General features: G+C 44.8%; 1 protein-coding gene across 1 annotated transcript in view; it reads left to right on the plus strand.

The window, feature by feature from the left end:
* Positions 1-18784, plus strand: part of MAPKBP1 (mitogen-activated protein kinase binding protein 1) — a gene marked incomplete at its 5' end in the record, with an annotated part of 100386 nt that overhangs the window by 11559 nt on the left and 70043 nt on the right. The window contains one exon of the mRNA XM_082485506.1: positions 18549-18640. Within this exon, the coding sequence (XP_082341632.1) occupies positions 18549-18640 (92 nt within the window). The remainder of the gene's footprint in view (positions 1-18548; positions 18641-18784) is intronic.

Below are 18784 nucleotides of genomic sequence, written 5' to 3' on the forward strand. Positions count from 1 at the left end.
TGGACCTTATAGCAGCCTTCCAGTATCTGAAGGGGGGGCTACAAGAAAGCTGGAGAGGGACTTTTTGTAAGGGCATGTAGTGGTAGGATGAGGGGTAATGGCTTCAAACTAGAATAGGGTAGATTTAGATTAGATATCAGGAAGAAATCTTCCGCTATGAAGGTGGTGAGGCACTGGAACAGGTTGCCCAGAGAAGTTGTAGATGCCCCATCCCTGGAGGTGTTCAAGGCCAGTCTGGATGGGGCTTTGAACAAGCTGGTCTAGTGGAAGGTGTCCCTGCCCAGGGCAAGGGGGTTGGACCTAGATGATCTTCGAGGTCCCTTCCAACGTAAACCATTCTATGGTTCTGTGATAATATGCTCATAGTCTGTGTCTTCATACAGGGTCTGGGCCTTTGTGGTGGAGCTCTGGTGACCAGGGTTCCACGCTGACCAGCAAGCCTGGAAGAGAGCACCAGGTCTGTGGTAGAAGATACGGTTGCATGAGATGCACTGGGCAGCTTCCAGCTCTGTATCTCTGCTGAGGGAACTGAATTGTCTTGTTAGTTTAGGAAAATCTGCCTCTTTCTTTTGGGAAAGAAAAGCGTTTTACAGGACACCTAGCACCCGAGGAACTCTGAGGTCACCAGGGGTGGAGAAATACTGCTTGCTGTGGAGAGTCCTGTGATGTTCCAGTGGGAAGAGGAGAGTGCTTGTTCTGATAAGGCATTTAGTTTTGCTGTCAGTGCTTTCCAGAGGTTTAAAACAATAGGGAACACTCATCACCTACTGCCTAGAGGCTTGTTGGCAAGCAACAGAAACTCTTTCTTTCTACTGGTAGTTTCTTCTGGCTCTTAGGGCCTGTTGTCCTGGGAGGAGCAACCCGGCCCGCCCTAGCCAGCAGCCCTGGCTGAGAAGAGGAGGAGACTGTGTAAAGAACAGTGTAACTCTCACGGCAGAGAGGAGCTGGTATTCCTGCCCTGGGCTGCTGGGGAGGGAGTTGTGGACGTGAAGCATGTTTGTATAGCATTTGGGATTAGTTGAGTTGAGGAGCTCTTGTGCTGAGGAGGTGGCAGAACTGTATATCATCAGTGATCTACATAAGCTGTGGAAGCAGTTAGGGCAGGAGGAAGGGCCTAGAAACAAAATCCATTATAAAACGTCAAAGTGGGTGATTTCCCTTTCTGGGGAGCGGGTCTTGTCTCTGGGCAGAAGAGGGAATGCTGCCTATGTGTTGTGGCCGTCCCTCTGGAAGAGGGATTTACTTCCAGGTCTGCTGCCTGGGTCTTGTCCTGCGTCCTGCCCTCCCACTCTCTAGTGTGATTTAAGTTGGATGCTTTTCTCAGATCCCCAGAAAGGAAAGTACTATAAACAGCTGCCAAGCAGGATTTTGCGTTGTAGAGCATACTGAAATGCTGCGGCCTGGCTGAATGATGGTATGAGTATGTTTCTATTTTTCTGTGTGTATGTGTGTTTAATAGGAAGAACATACTCTGTTCTGGTTGAGTGTATGTTACTTTTCTTAGTGTGCCTGTTAGTACAGTAACTTACAGCCCACTCTTTTCCCCTGCTTATAAAGTGACACTGGTATTGTGTTACAGCTGTAATGTACACAAAGTCTTGCACAAATCTTTGTGTAACATTTTTACAGTCATGATGACCTTGCAGGGTTTAAAAGAAAACTGAATGCAAACTCTGCACCACTCCTGCAGATGCTTAAACATGTGCTTAATTTTGTGTGAGGTAGTATAAGTGTGAGTAGTTCCATTTCACCCAAGGGATGTAAAGATCAGTGTCTCTGTGGCCGACTGTAAGATCAGAGTCTATGTATGATGATTCATTTCATGCACATAACTGTATGTGTGCGCATGCCATATATGTCTATCATGCAGTTGTCTTTATCATGTTGTTTTGACCAGCTCAGCTGCACTTTGTCCACATTCCCTGGGCATGTTGCTAACCAGTCCTGTGAAGCCTGGAACAGAGACTGTTTTTCTTTCCCTTTTTCCCATCCCCCAAATAAACAGTTAACCAGAAAAATTCCATTTTTCTTTTGTACCCCCATTATCATCCCCAAATGGTGCACGTTGTTTCCCCTTTTCTCCCCAGCTAGAGCCTCCCTGAAGGAGCCTTCTCTGATCCAAGCAAGAAGCTGACCTGATGTGTTCAGGAAGGGCAGTTTCACCCCTGAAGTTACAAACAGGTTTATACAAGGATAAAGCTAGGTTATTTATACCCTAGGACACGAGACGCCTGTCTGCAAAGGCCTGAGATGGTGGTCATTAACTTTTCCACATCATATAACCAAAGATGCTGTGCCTTTTTAGATACTTCTGAAGTGTTGATTACACTTTCATCCTCTTTAAAGTCCAGTGCCATTGGATTCAGACATAAGAGAAGGCAAGAATATTTTTTTAAAAAAACATGTTAATTCCCAGTATCCCCCAGTATTTAGCTGTTGCAGAGAAAAATGTGATAAAAGATTGTTCTAATGTATTCTGAGAAGACTGGCAGAGCTGTCTCTGCAGCCCATGAGAGGGACAATCACCTGGTAGTTGTCTGCTGTGATAGTGGAACCACCCTCCTTTAGGAGAGGGAATATAGCAGATGCTGTGTCTCTCTGTGGGCTGCTGCCTGGGATTTGGCTCACCTAGGGTCATGTTAAAACCTAGGTCTAGCACTGGGATCAGCATCCTGTGGGTTTATAGCAGGCATCTCCTCATCTACATGTCGCTGAGGTCCCTGCAACCAGTGCCAGCAGAAGTACGTTTTGGATGTTGGTTTGGGGCTCCTGTGCCGTGCCTTTCTTGTTTCTTCTCAGAGCTTAGGGGTATTGGACTAAGGTCAGACTCATTAAAATATGGTAGCACTACTGATATTTTCAGTACAAGGAGGGATTGCAAATAGAGCTACCTGACTACCATCTGTTTGTCCAGCCCTTGAGTTTATAAGATTACTTTAAAATGCAAGTGGATACTGGCAGATGCTCTATGTATTGCATGTCTGCCCTTATGCTGGCACACACCCTGGTCACCTCTATGTGGTCTCTTGGCAGTCAGGCACTATATCTTGATCTGACAAGAGCTGGCTGTTAACTTACAGCTATAAATCTGTTGGGGCTATAGTGGAAGTCTGTCAGTACTGTGCAGGTGGCGAGTGGCTTGCTTAGCTTCTGGGTGGATTATTTATTTATTTTTAATTTTCCTAACATGGCTTGTATTTCTGCAGTGGTAGAGCCTGTTCTGGTCACAGTGGAGCAGCAGAGTTAACAGTGTTTATGGGACATTCTTTCCAATTGCTGTGGTCTAAACATATGTATATCAGCATTGAGTTACTTCTGCCTGGAAATGAGCCACAGAGCTATATATAAAATATGTTTGAACTGTTGTAGTAATGTTGTTGGTATAAATAGGTGAAAGGGGTGGCACCAGGGCTTCCCTTCCTTACAGCTGATTTGAGAAGACTTCCCGGTGCTCCATCTTCAGTGGAAAAGGCTGGGGAAAGCAGGAACAAAATGCCATACAGCTAGCTTTCAGGGAAGAGCATAAAGTGTGAGATACTTTGATCTGGAGCGTTGGCTTCCGGCTTGATGATTGCCCAGCTTCTTTCTCTTGTGGTAGAACATCCATCAGAAATCCCCCAGAGTTCTGTTTGCAGCGACCTGGTCTATCAAAGCCATGGGGTTTGGTCTGTGGCAGTCTGTTGGGGTCTTGTGACTCCGAAACTGATACTGAATTTTCTTGAACTCCTTCTGGCAGACATTTCTGTCCTCTAGCTGTTAGACAAGTAGTCTGGTTACATGTGGACCTTCTAGGTGCCTTGGTCATCATGTTATGACATATTGTAGGAGGCAGTATTTTGAAGTGACATCATCATGTGGCTGTGCTCCACAGGTACATTGGGACGCTGCTGTCATCTTTTGAATCATGTGAAGCATGCATAGGACTTCTCCTAGGCAGTGCTTGTTAAGCAAAACAGCTTCTACAATTTCGAAGTACTTTTCTGGTTCTTTGTATGAGATTGTTTAGTGCAAGTCTTTGCTCAGTCAGCTTGGCTGCCGTAGCAGATTGTGCCAATTTCTGTCGCCTTTTCTGTGACTAACAGATTTTTGTCTTGCTGAAAAGAAATGTAGGAAGTGACCTCTACAGAAATAGCAGAAAGTGGTGATAAGCACGTGAGCAGCCAGTTTTAGTCTTTACTTGTGGCTGGTGTTAATTTCATCCCTAAACTCTCAGTACTTGTTTGTCTTCGCTAATTCGTAAACAGATCCTCCCACAATATTGTCTGCTAAGTACTTTATGCAGGTATCAACCTGTGGTGTTCTAAGGAAGCAAGAGGGACAACGTTTGCAGGTAGCAATGTCTTTTCTTAAACAGACTGTTACAATTAGAAGAGAGGCAAGATTGTGGACAGGTGGGAACATTTTCAGGGTTCAGTGCTCCATGAATAATTCTCTACAATAATTTCTTTCTGCAACGTGGTGTGTTGTTTGTTGGTTTTTTTTTTTGTTTGTTTTTCCTTTTTTTCCAAGAGTCCAAATCATCAGTTGCGTTCTTACAACTCTGACAGACAGTCAGCTCCGTTTTATCCCACACATCTTCTCTGGTCGGTGATGGGAATTGCAGCCTGGCTTCATGCAGGGGCCAGTTCCTGTGCACGGATTACAGTAAAGCTTGTATCCAGCTGTTGTCCACTGCGTTGCTGCCAGTGCACCACACAGCAAGGACTGGACAGAAACTATATATAAGCTTCATAGCTATCTTTCTGTTGGAGGACATGGAATGCAGTTTGAGCAGGGGTTAGCGTTGTGGTTCAGTACAAATGACAGTCAACATGAATGTTCTGACTCTTAAGCATTGCTTTGCTGTTCAGTCTTACTGCTTGCCTTGTCTGCTTCTTATATCGTTTGTTTAAACCGTAGAAATGTGCTTAGAATGAGTACTTTAGGTATTTCTGAACTACATGTGTCACTCAAAGTTATTTCCTACCAAGACAGATTCTGCTAAATGCTTCTCAGTAGGTGAATGCGTCTAAAACTATTGACTGGAAAATTATGCATTGATAGCATTGACTGTTTGCTGAAGACTGGAGTTCCATAATCTCTTTTTTTTTGTGTGTGTTCTGCGTTTTACAGCAGCAATTTTTGCTGAGAACGAAACATGTAAAACCAGAAGTACTTTGTGAGGTGTTGAAGGAACAGGAGTTTGTTGTGTTCCTGGACATAGCGCTTTCTGAATTTCTAAACAAAGGCAGTAAAGAAATGGTAGTAGTTGTAATGGTTTGCTTTCTTGAAGTACAGCAGGAGCTAGGTGGTAACAAAAACAAAGGGTTTTTTAAGCCCGTGGGTAAAAATTGCTTCTTCTGAGTATGGTTTTACTTCCTCAGTTCTCACGTTTGGTAATTCTACCAGTTACTCATGCTTCTGAGCCTAAACGTAGGCTAGAGGGAACCTGCTTTTCCAGTGTTACTCCTCCTGTTTCAGGGTTTTAAGTCACTTAGATGGCGGCCTGCCCCCTTTTTCTTTTTGTCAAATCACCTTTAACAAACTCCTCAAATAAGTCAGCTTATGTTGGACTATTGTACCTCTTGTTTACAGACTTGGTTTCCTTCAGGAAAAGAAACTGAAAAGGTGCTTGGGAAAAATCACAGGAAGAAGTCATTTAAGGGCAAAGTATGTGGAGAAGGAAAGTGGGCTGAATGAATGATCTAATGAGTTTGTTTAGGATTGCTTTGTAGTTATCTTTATAACCTTTTGTCTGTCTGTGCAGTTTATTGTCTAGTGGTGGTTTCCTCTGTGTGTGTGTGTGTGTGTGTGGAAGGGAGAGAGGATCTGATGGTGTTTCTTGCTGCTGACTTGCAGGAGGAGTTACGTCTTCGGGGTGCTGGGTTTAGGCCATAAAACTTGCAAGAAATTTTAACTGTTTGGAAAAGACTAAACCAAGTTCTGCATCTGGGATAGCTGTGACTGTGAATCATGATTTTCTCTCCTGTGGTACCAGTTTGCATCTTTGAAGGAGAAGGATGGCCCTGCTGTGCGTACCTGAGTGAGCACATGTGGGTTTGCTGGAGTTGTCCGTGACGGTGGCTGAACAGCAGGTGCAGTGATGGGGATACCATATTACTGGTGGAGGACTTTCCAGCCTTAGTGGAACGGGAGGAAGTGGCAGCAGGCTTGTTGAGGAGACAATGGAAACCAGTGCTTGTGCTGTTCTCTTAGGTTTGTTTCCTTGGTCTTTGGCCTGCGTTTGTATGTATCGCTTCTCCTGGAGGACATGGTCTCCTTTCTGGCTGACAGGAGAAATCTCTTGGGTGCTCAATGTGCATCTTGACTGACAGATGTGAAGAGCTCCTTAATTCTAGGATGCACGAAGGGCAGATGATGATAAAGGCTCTTCTGTAAGAAGCTTATTCCTCAGGGCAGAGGGCAGGGAGTGCAGGAAGAGATTGCTGAGAGCTAGGTGGCGAATGGTGGCTGGGGGTGGGCAGGAAGCTTGGGTGACCCCTTCTGTATATCCTGATTGGCTTGGGGGAAAAAGAAATCTCTCATGTTTTCCTCTGATTCATTTTTAAGCATTTTTCAAAAATGTTGTCCCTAACCTCAAGCAGTGTATCTCAAGTGAGATACAGCAGTGGTGTGGCCTTGGCCATACGGTAGATAGCTGCTGGAATTTGGGAGGGAGGTGAGGTTATTCCCAGCTCTGCTGCTAATTTGTTGCATGACCATGATCAAGACATCTTACTTCAGTGCTTCTGGTTTTTTTTTTTTGTTTGTTTTGTTTTTTTTGCCGTCCAGTCCTCTTATATCTGGTTATAGATAGCAAGCTGTTTGAGAGTACGTGTTCCTACCTGCTGTAAGCACGAAGGCCTTCATGTTTGTTGGGACTTCTTGCAAGTACTGTGAAACAAATAATAAATAGTCCAGACAATATTTAGGGAAAGAATGAATGCTAATCTCTTTACCACCTGACTCTTTCTGTAGGGGTGTTGTCTGTGTGATAAATGCTGTGTACTCGCTCTGTCCCTCCTGTTGTATTTATTCCAATCTTAGCATCTTTTAAATTGCTGTTAAGTGTTTGGCTTTTTTAAAATATAATTTAAATCGGCTTACAACAAAACCATTTTCTAATCCCCTGAGGATGCGAGTATGTACTTTCCCCCATAGCATCACTGCAGTCTTAGGGAGATGTGTGGGGGGGAGGACAAGGTGTCTAGTTCTGCCGTTACAGGCAGGAGCCTTCAGGAACTGGAAGAGGTGAGCGCTCTGACATCCTGTGGAGGGGACAGATACCTGCTCTGTGTAAGGAATCTGGGCACAAAAAGGCGAGGCTTTTACATACAGACAATCTCTTTAAATCTTTCCTGGGGACATAAATATGCTACTTACAGCTGACCCCTTCTCCAAAAGACCTGTGTGTTTGCCTGCATAGCAATGAGGGCTGGGTAGGTACAGACAAGACGTAGAGTTGCAATTTAGAAGTGGCAGTTGATGACTTTTAGGACAGAACTGTTGTGCAAACTAGTGGTAAAGGATAAAAATAGATTGATGTGGCATGGGGCATTATGCATAAATAAAGAAATCACAAATTAATTATGAGTGTCACCCCAGGCAGACTGATTAAAAGGCTTTTCTATAACCTGCATAGCTCTAGCTTATGTGTTGCTACTCTTGTTCTTAAGGTTAATTACTAGGTTCCCCTCTAAGCCTCAGACAAACAGTGCACTGATCTGTTTATACCAAAAATAAGCGCTGGTGAGAAGAAATGAAGGAAGTTGGGAAAGGGAATTGTAACATGGTGCTTTTCTGGAAGCGCTGAGATGTGGCTTTCCTTCTCTGGCTCCCCTTGGCAGGGTTAACTGTGGGGAAGGCTTTCTGTGCCCTCTCTTTCAGTGTATCTTCCCTGTGTCCAAGTTTAGTTTGAACATTTGTGGTGTTTATAGAGTTCAGCAGGAGGTGATTTAGGACGGAGCTCCTTGCCATGGTGGTATCAGTGTTAGAAATGCTGTGTTACAGCCCATGTGTTTGACTTCTCTGGAGTCAGGAGTTATGTGGAGCTGCCACAGTTTCCTTGGAGCGGATGCCTGTCTCTGACATGAAGCTGTGGACATTTAACTGTTTTCTGTTTGTATTTACGAGCAGGCCCAGCACGGGACCGGGGCTGTGGGGAGGGACTTTGGCAGAGCTGCAGAGGGAGCAGCCTCGCCAGCCCTTGCCCACATCCCTGTTTGACTTTTCTCCTTGTTCTTGTCTCTCGCTTTTCTTGAGTGCTAAAGCCTTGGTGAAACAGAGAGAAAGAGCCTTTCCTATCTGGGAAGTGATGATTAACAATGATAAACAGTGACCCTTACGCTTAGAGAACCGTTTGTTCCTGCTTGATTTCAGACCCTTATATGAGTAACTGAAACACTGCTCAAGGGAGCTGTATTTACTTTTTTTTTTTTTTACTACTTCTTCTCACTGAAGCGCTTTCTTTGCCTATATTCAGGCCCCGTGCATGGATTTGGAGGAGACCAGTGTATAACACTGCCAGAAAGTCAGAAGTTGCTTCCTTTGATCTCCACCGTTGGGACAGATTAATGGGGGAGTGTTGCAAGTCCTCGCTTGTACCTAATACTCTTACAGGTAGTTCCCTGTGCAGGCAAGGTGAATTGGTTCCTTTTCTCTACTATCAAGAAAAAAATCACTGGACAAATTGCCTAATGTGGGAGGGCAGAAGCACCCCCTACATAAAGTCTGGTATCTTGCCAGCTCTTTTTCCTTATGAAAAAGTAACGCATGTTTGCAAATTGGAAAAATCTGTTCCTTGTGAAGAAGTGATCCTGCACAATTCCAGGTCCTGAGAGCTCAAGGAATGGCTTCTTTGAAGCCTGCCCACGCAGGATGCGTCTCTCTGTTGTGTCCCATAGGGCTCGCCTGCCGGTGGAGCTGGTCCCATTGATTCCACGTGCAGATGCTTAGTCTGGAGTAAATAAGGATTGACTCTTTATGTGCTGGCAAACCTGTAGCCTGTTTGATGTTCCTTTTTGTTTTTTAAAGTATACATTCATCACTCAATCTTTACAAACTTTGCTTACATCAACAAAAAGGATTTCCCACACCAAAGTCAAAATATCATCCATCATCACAACACTGACAAAGGTGGACAATTTACACACACTCCACCCCTTGTCCCTTCACCGCATTTGTATCTTTGAAGGCCGGATACTCTGAAGGTTTTGTGAAATGTCATGAAAATCTGAGTTGGGGCTGCTTTTATGATGAGGATGATGGCTGAAGGGGAGAAGGAGGAGAAGTTGCTGCTTGCCATGTCGTTAACCAGGGTTGATAAAGTTACATGTGCCTCTCATCCCTGAAGTATTTTAGAAGAAACTGGACCTTGGTGTGGGGGTGGGGAAGAGAAAATTGGGGGATCAGTCTGGTGTTAAGTGAAGAAACAGAAGGTAATTATTTAATGACTCTGCAGAAGCTGGTAGGAAATTAACCCTTGATGTACCCTCTTTTGCAGGCCACAGGGACACTTGCAGATGTGTGCTGCTGTCAGTTCTGAGTTCCCTCACAATGATTCCTGGTAGAGGTGCTTTTAATAGCTTCCCACCCACTTCCCCGGGGCTATGCAATGGTATTTATGGCCTCCCTGGGACTGCCTTACTCCAGGTGCACGAAGAAGGAGGCAGAGTGCAGATTCAGCACGTAGCCCCCGACAGCTGGGGCTGATGGGTCAGGAATGCAGTCCTGACAGCTGGAATCGGGCTGAAAGCAGCCAGCACGGTGGGGAGGCCAGGAGGGGAGAGCAGGCAAGAGAGGCTGTGTGGAGAGATGGACAAATGCACGCATGGTGTGTGCAGGCGCACATGGGAAGATGGCCTGCAGGGACCCTGGGTTGCTCACATTCCCTTTCTTCCAACTCACTCCCTGTTTTGTTCCCTGTTCTCTCAACTGCCTGGATCATTTTTAATTAATGCATGCACACCCCTGTGCAACCATTGTAGTGACACCTGGCAGAGCCATTAGAGCTGAGGCTCAGCATTTCCATCAGAAGACACCTCCCCCTGCATCCCACCTCTGCCTTTATGCAGGTTTACAAATGTAATGTAATGCTTCCCATAACTCAGCGATTCAAGCCCTAGGCAAGTCAGTTTCTACCCTTGCCACTCTTGTGCCAAGGTGCATCGTTCATAATTTGTGTTGTGGGAGATTGTTCCCTGATGTTCTTAAAATGTTTATCTTGAAATCAAATTGCCTAGAATTGGCAACTGCTTGTTGCAGATGATGATGTTCTGGTCAGGTGTGTGTTTGTTTTGTTTGTTTTTCTTTTTAACCAATTTAAAAAAAAAAATGTGAGTGCTTTTTCAGTGGTCAGACATAGCTCTGAATCCTTTCACCCCACGAATGCTGCCTCAAATTGAGCATTGGCTGGAAACACCTTGAAATGTTGCAACAAGTCTGTGTGGTGGATTGCATGAAACCAGTTTGATGGTCTTGGAGTAGTTCTTAGAGGGTTGGTTAGGGAATTGGTATGAGTCTGCAATGGTGGCAGTGAGCAAGGCTTGTGAGACTTCCTGCGAGAGGCATGGAGACTGCTCTGTCAAGACACAGACGTTCTGAATTGGTCGTGTGTTGGAGCTCAGCTTACTGGTGTTGCTTTTGCAGGTGGAATATTTTCAGTCCCCAGGCTTGTCAAGACAGTAGTGTTTGCTAGCATTGGTTTCTGAGGGACAGAAGGCTCATGCTAGAGAGGAGGGAGAGGATAGAAAAGCCACTTAAAAAAAAAAAAAGTGCATATTCTGTGTGCACGTACAAAAACAAGGGGAGGCATTGGGTAGGTGGGGGACAGAAATGAACTGTGGAGCTGAATGGTTTTGCTGTTTGTCTGCTCTTGTAAGTCAAACATCCCCTGCAGTTAATTCCATCCACCCCTCTTCAGCCTTCCCCCTGCCAGACCAACAACAAAACCCCCAACTCCTGAAAAAACAAACAGGCAGAGGAACCTGGGCCAAAGCCAGGCCTTTGCATGTTAAGCTCAAGTGCAAAATGAATATTTCACAGCTGTGTTATAAAGCCCTGAAATGAAGGCTTTGCAGTGGAAATGCTGACAGCCCCTTAAGTAGAATAGTATACTGCAATAAGTGTTCTGTGTTTAATGTGCCAAAGGAAGCACAACAGAGCTAAATGTAAAACTTCAAGCCTTTGTTTTTCTGCAGCAGTAACAGGAGATCAGACAGCGTGTTCAGACGGTGGATTAGAGCCTACAATGTGTGCGCTGGTCCCTGGAGGTTGAACGTGCTTTTTTTGCGGTGGGGCTCAGGGGCAGCAGGAGAGATGTACATACAGGGCCAGCTGTGAGGTTTGGTGCTCTGTATCAAATTTCACTTATGTAAGAAATAGACAGCTATTTCTTAAATGCTGACGCTGACAATGTACAGCGAGGATGCATTTTCACGTATTGGATGCCAGAGTGCATTGATAGGACTTTGCAGTGTTGCAGCACAGAAAACACATCGGAGTCTGTTGCAGTGGTGCTGAAAACTCTGAGAGAATACAGGGAGACGGTGGAAACCACAGTGCTGTTGTGAAGCTCGGGCTTGATTTTGGAGCTCCCTGTATCAGTGTATTGTCAGGAATGAAAAGTATTGGGGTCTCAAGTCGAGCTATAAAAGCATTTTTTTAAAGGCAAAAGCAAGATGATTATGTAGCCACTCCTCAGCCGAGATGGTAAGTGATTACTTAATGTACTAGGAAAGGCTTTCCAAAGTAAGCCCCATGGGTTATGTATCCCTAGGATTTCTGTGTCCACTGCTTTCAGGAGCACATGCTTTTGCACATACATTTTTAATATGGCCCACATTCAGGCAGAGAGGGATGAGGGCAGGCACATTGTGCAGTGGATGATAGATGAACTCTGATGGATGTTGTCTTTTCATGCTGACTCGATGCTGCTAGTTAATTAAATGGATTCAAACGTTAACTGTGTTATACACAGGCCCATGGGAAGGCTTTTAAAATAGAACTTGTCTGCATGTGGACATTTATTGAAGCAGCCATTCTGGAGTGGAATGGAATAATTGTGCTGCACGAACTCCCTCTGAGGATGCCCTTGTTCATGAATAAGTGCTCACAAAGGTATGGAGAGGAAGGGGGAAGTTGAAATCAAACTGTTGATTCAAGAGTAGAATTTCCCTTTCCATAGCAGAGCAGAGAGGAGAGAATGGGGGGTAAGTTTCCAAGCGCAAGGCAGCAGGAGTTCTTATCTGTGACTTTGCTGAGCAGGGTGCTCTCTTTGCTGCTGTCTGTAAATGATCTTAGATGTCAAAAAGGCAGATAGAGTGTAAGGTATTAATGGGGGAAAAAAGAATGGAGAACAAAAGGGAAGACTATATTATTCTGCTCTGTAAACACTTGCTGTGACTACACCTTGCAAGCTGTATGTGGTCTTGGTGCTTCCTCTTCATCTCAGGAAGGATATAACGGACCTGGAAGGTGGTTCACAGAAGAGCATCAGAGCTGATCAAAGATATGAAATGGCTTTCAGGAGAGTCATAAATTGAGTAAGTGAAGACGCTTATACTTGGAACACAGATGATTTGGTGTGATAGTATAGCTTCTTACAAAATCATGAGCCACCTAAAGATGGTAGACGGGGTTGACTATTCGCTCTCTCTTCCTGTATAAGAACTAGGGCACATCAAATGAAACTGATAGAAGTGAGGTTTAAAACAAGCAATGAAAGATGGTTCTTCTTGCATCATGTACCAGACTGGTGGAGTTCCTTGCCAAAAGATGTGGTGAGTGCTAAGCTGTTATAGACATAAGGGATAAGTTCATGGTAGGGAACTCTACTGAAATAGGTTAAAAACCTATCCCAGTCTCAGAATATCTGTTTTGAGACTGGGAGATTGACAGGAGGTGAGAAAGAATCAAATTTGCTTTCCCTGCTCTTGTACTTTATCCGTGCATTTGTTTATGATACTGTTCTTCCTGACTTTTCTCCTTCACTTATGGCTGCAAATGGAACCAGGAATCAGGGCTAGATGCTGGTGTCTGATCCAAGATGGCCAGTCTCGTGAAGTCTGGAACAGATGCATCTGCTTGCTGGCCATGGTTTTCCCAGACTGTAGTCTCCTGCTTTGTGCTGTAGGTACTGGGACATATGGGCAGCCCTGTACAGTAACACCATTTTTCTCCCCACGGTGGTATTTTTGAGCACTGGAGAGTTGCATGTATCCTCACAAACATTTTCTTCTTTATTTCCATGCTTAAATAAAGCTTGTTTGTAGAGAACGATGAGGTTTTTGGCCCAGAAGAGAACGTGAATAGTATTAGAAGGCAGGAGGTGAGGCGATCGAGTCAGAAAACTCTTTAATTTCTTGAGCATATGCGTATGGGGAAGAGGGGGTAAAATACTACTGAACTCCTACTTAGTCTTTTGCTGGCCTGGGGAGGGTGATGGTGTGAGTAGCAGCATAATTCAGTCTACAATTGAAACTCTTTGAGGGATACTTGGTGTTAAAAAATGACTTCCTCTTGATATGTTCTTTTCCTCTCTTTCTTTAAGATGAAGTCAGACTGCAGAAGTCTACTGGTGGGCAAGCAGGCATAGACATAGGAGCTCCTATCCAACAGTGGTGGCTCATTAGTAAAACTGTGCAGGAGAGTGCCTGTGTGCTCAGGTCAGGCAGGACTGTCACTGTGACTAAGTTGTCCCCTTTGGCACCCATTTTGGTGGAAATTATTACTGCGCTGGGTGTGTTTACTACTGCTTTCTAACAGTGTGCTGCCTAGATGTGCAGGCCACAGTGTTGGCCTCTATGTGGCTTTGCAGTGTAGACGATCCCAAAGGGACACAAACAACGGGAAGGAGGAGAGTGTTTGCAGGGGGGTGAGGTTGGGCTAATCCTTCAAGGATTTCTGTGTTGTCCTTTTAGCATGTGGAAAAAATTGCCTGTGGTAACTTCCTCAAAACAACAGAAGTAGCTCACGCAAGTATGAACCTCACTCTTAAGAGCTGGGAGCAGCTGGTCATGCATCTTGTTTCCTGAAGAGACAAACAGGGCTGGCAGGGGCTGTTTAGACCAGCCTTTCCAAAAGGATTATCTGCATCTCCAGTAGTAAGGCAGAGGTGGCCTTGTCACGCAAGCGTGGGCTTTCCCTTTGTGTTGTGTGGGACCATGTCTGAGGGAAGCAAAGGCTGCTCTCAGATGTGCCCTTTGACTTCCAGGTGGGATTGGGCTGCAGCAAGGCCCCTGTCCCTGGGAAGGCCTGGCTGCCATGAATACCTGTTGGTACCTTCAGTCCTGCAATTCAGGACTCTACTGGTTTGGTCCTACCAGGTGTGGGAACTATCTGATGATCTTGGGATCTGACGTGGAAGGAAAAGGGTGAGTGATCTGCTTAGGCACTAAAATTTCTTCACGCATTTGTGCAACTCCAAGCAGCCAAATTTAGATTTGAGCCTGTAAAATGGGTGAATATCGGGTTTTGCAAGACAGGTGTTAGCTGCACAGGTGATTCTGGCTTTGGTGCCTAAGAGTGTGTAGTGAGCCTTCAAATTTGAAAAGCTGACCTCAAAGGAATGGAGATGGGGTGGTTACAGGTAGCATAGTGGCAATGCGAAGAGAGCTGCAGGAGCACGTTGCGCATGGATCAATTCAATAACTTGGAAATCACATAGAGAACCTTGACTGCACGTGCCAAATACTATTCATAGAAGTCTCAAGACGAAATAACAAATGTGGCTAGCCGGCCTCCTCTCTGCACCTCTAATTTAGTCACACAAAATGACAGGTTTAATCTTGCAGTTGTTTCCAGACTTGGATGAGGGTGGTGAGTTGCCCCATTGATTGCCTGTGAAGGCCTGAGCAAGCAGTGACATGTCTGATGACCGTGGGAAGCAAATTACGCCAACATTGGAGCTATTGGTAATGAACATGGTATCTCAGATCTGCAGGGGGACCCTCCAGGTCCTGTGGTTAGCTCAGATTAGACTTGGACAGGTGTGTCAGGGAATTTATTTCTGATTGGGATGTGCTGAAGTACCACCTGGGAGACTTGTGTGAATGGCAGTGGTTATGGCTCTGTAGGACTGGGAGACTGCACTTGCCACATGAGGAAGTGGGTTCCTACCTTGTTGTAAGTCATAACTTCAGAAGTGGGATAATGGCAGACCTGTATCAACAAACTTGCCCTTTGCTGACAAATCTTAATTTCAGATTAGGAAGTTAAAATTGGCGTACTCCTGCCCTAATTAGTTATATTAATAATTTCTTTGTTTTAGCTGGCAAGTTGGGAGTAATCCTATTTATACTGAGTTGTTGCCTATTGTTTTTTCTCTCTGGAATGTTTTTCATTCTTCTGTCAAGTTTTGTGACAAGTGGCTGACTATCTCTTGCCCTTACGTCACCTTGTCTGGAGGTGTATTTTGGGCAGGGTGGTGGAAGTGGAGCTCACAAATCTCATAAGACCAAATTTTAAATTTTGCTTGTACTCCTTTTCGAAGCAAGTTGTTTTTAATATTCAAGGATTATCATGTGGAGGTCTTGTAAGAGCATGCATTGGATTGGCTCATGGGGTTGCCTTTCAAATTCTTGACATTGGGAAGGTTTTAAAGCTAAGACTAGGAGCAAAAGAGGTGGAGTCTTTTTCAGAAAGTTAGTTATGAGTCTCTGGACGTTGGTATCTGTTTCTGTGGCACTAGGTCTATCAATACCAGTGGTATGCCTTGATAGTCGTTGTCTTTTTCTAACGGAATGAGTGATCTTTTGGAGGCCAGAAGATGCTTGCTGGCAGTAGAATAATTGGACCTGAAGTCTGAGCTACTCCTTTTGTGTCAAGCTGTGTGTTGACCTAGGAGCAAGGTAGACTTTCCACCTTGTATCATTACCACAAATAGTCTGTTGGCAGAGCAGCATGGGGCTTCCGCAGACCCTGGAGTGAGAGAAGACGCTGGAGCAAGCGTGACATTTTGCTGTTGGTGGGGTGAGAGTGCCAAGATGAATCAGTTAGTGCTCTTGTTCAGTTTCTCTCCCTCTAAAAGACTAGGAGAGGGCAGATTTTTTCCATACCACCAAGTACAGGGTGGGGTTTGGAGGTACAGCTGGATTGATATAGTTGCGAGTGAAATGGGACAGTTTTTCTTTTCCCTGGCTTTGAGCTCCCTGTGGCTTCCCCAGGCTGGCAAACAGAAAACAAAAACTCTGACATGGTTTTCTGCTGGTTTGACCTGCTGGGCAGGCAGCTGTCGTGCCAGTGCTGGTGCAAGGGAAACAGTGGGGGGTGTCACTGGGATGAGTAGGATGGGGAGGAAGGAACTGTCCTCTCCAGAGCATGCAGCTGTAAAATCAGCTCAGCTGTGGTGTAGGACCGCACACCAAGAGACTTGATATACGTCCTTGCAGAACAAAAAGGTACCTGTTGGTGAAACGAGGTTGCTGAGTTGCTGCTGAATAGCTGCATAGACAAGGTCAAGTAGTGCCTTTTAAGATAGTTGCAATTACAGCAAGCCTGAGCTAAAGCCTGTGCTGAGCAGCATAAGCACAGCATTGCTAAATTGATGTTTGCTGACAGCATCAAGTAATTGGTGCCTTATCTAGATTGGAGCACTTGAATGGCATGTCTCTTCCACTTCCTCCTCCGCTGTCAAGAATGTGGTTTCTATAGGAATTTAAACCTCTCTTAGTTTGATGGGTTGGGAACTGCTGATATGAGCTGGAATCTCAGTGGCAGAAGCTTTGGATTCTTCTTTCTGTGCATATTTGAGGCTGCTTTAAAAATAAATGTGTTTTGATAAGTATTGTTAATGAGCCTGGAAGAGTAGATATCCTCCTAGCCTCCCTCACTCCTCCCCCCCCCAACATTTCCTTTCTTTACTGGTGGATTTGTAAATGCGTTTTTAATTGTATGTTCTTATACTTAACAAAAATCCAGTGGAGTTTTGTAAAAGCCATATTTCCAGATATACTTATTTTGCAAGGGAAGGGGACAATTTGGTGTTCTCTCATACTGTCTCAAAGTATCTGGGGTATGTTATTACTAAAAGGGAAAAAAAGACCAATTTGTTCCAGAGACTGGGATATGAAATCTTCCACTTTACGTGTCACTGGTTTGAAGGCAGGCCAAATTTGAACTCGATGAAGCATGGACGGCTCACTTTAAATGGTGGCACCTCAGCACTGCTTTACCTGTTGAAGCAAGGTGGTTCTCTGTGTGGGGTTACTTCTGTCACCTTCCCTAGTAACCTGGGCCATGAGCTCAGTGAGACCTTGTTTCTTCACCCTACAGCCTCAGGTCTGGTAAGCTGTGTGGTAAGGGTGGCGTGGGGAACCTGCCCTGCCCCTGCTTTTTGTGCACCACGTTGGTATAAATACAAGATGTTCGTCTTCAGGGCAGCTATTAAAGTTAGTAGTAATTAGTACAATAGCAACTTCTGATGCCGCGTCCATGCCCTTAAGGCAGTAACCAAATATAACTTAGATGATGATAATTAAAAACAGAAGACTGTGACCCAGTAAAATCCATGAGTTTGGCAGGGACAGCAATGCTGAGGAGGAATGTATGCATTAAATATATAATAAATAAAAGCTGTGCAAATGTAAAGGAAAGAGAATAATTTTGTGTCGGTCAAAACAACCCCAGGGCTGAGAACTGGTTTGTGCTCAGAGGTTGAGTCCTTTCACGCCACAAACCAAATTTTGTGCAGTGTAATCCTACTGCAAGCTTTTGCTTTTGGGGTAATTGCTAAATTCTGATGCTTTCTCTATCAAGGAGTGCTCCCCGAAATATTGTGTTGTGTCTGTCTGTCCCCCTCCCTTCCCTTTTTGTTTTTGCTTTTCATGGCTTCTTGCCACAGAGTCCTGGCAATCTTTGTATCGTCCAAGTAACTCTGCCAGTTGCATTTCTTTTCTTTTCCTAAAAATAATTGAGATCTTTGCTCAGGGGGGAAAGAAGCAAGCATTTTGGATTACTGTTTCTTGCATGGGTCATTGGTATGCGGGCTTGCAAACCCAGTCATGTAAGCTGTTCTGTCTATTGAGGTTCCTGGGGAGGGATGCCCTGGTCCACTGGATGTGGTTTCCAATTCAAGCACTGTGGGAAAAATTGACTATTCAGTTCCTAGGAATATGAGGCCGGGACCAGGCTGAACCATCTACCACTGGATGGTGGAGATAAAGAGAAAGGGTCAACCTGGAAACAATTTTTGGGAAAGAGCTCTGGAGAAAGTCGTTAAGTGCTCTTGCTGGGAGGATGGGAATCGGTGGGCAGTGAATATGTGTCCCAGCTTCTCACTAGTGTTATCTGCTGCTTGCAATCCTCTGTCTTTGTAATGCTTTGCAATGCTGTGGCGTGGACAAAGTAATCAGTGGATTGATAACTCCTTCTCTGTACCCTAGCCATATTTTACTGTGCCTATGTGAAAACTGAGTAGGATTGCTTCTGTACCTGTGTCCTTGTTAGTGAATTTCTAGGAGCTGTGATGCTCAGTGCCAGTGTGAAACAGACCATCCGCATCTGTGAATGAGTCCATTTGAACAGCACTCATATTTCATAATACTTCTTGTTTTCTTTTTCATATGCACTAGGTGACTTTGGAGAAGGTGTTGGGGATAACTGTGTCGGGAGGCAGAGGATTAGCCTGTGACCCCAGAACTGGCCTCGTTGCTTATCCGGCAGGGTGAGTCACTAATCACATTCTTCTAAGCTAAGGTAAACCAGGACTGATGCATCAACATAAAGATGGAGAGTGTTTCCACTATGGTCTTCTATAGGGAGGCTATTTACTGTTCTCTAAACACCAGAGAATGACAAGACTCAGCAC

The sequence above is a fragment of the Vanellus vanellus genome (genome assembly GCF_965231255.1).
Source record: "Vanellus vanellus genome assembly, chromosome: 6".
In the NCBI taxonomy this organism is placed as follows: Eukaryota; Metazoa; Chordata; class Aves; order Charadriiformes; family Charadriidae; genus Vanellus; species Vanellus vanellus.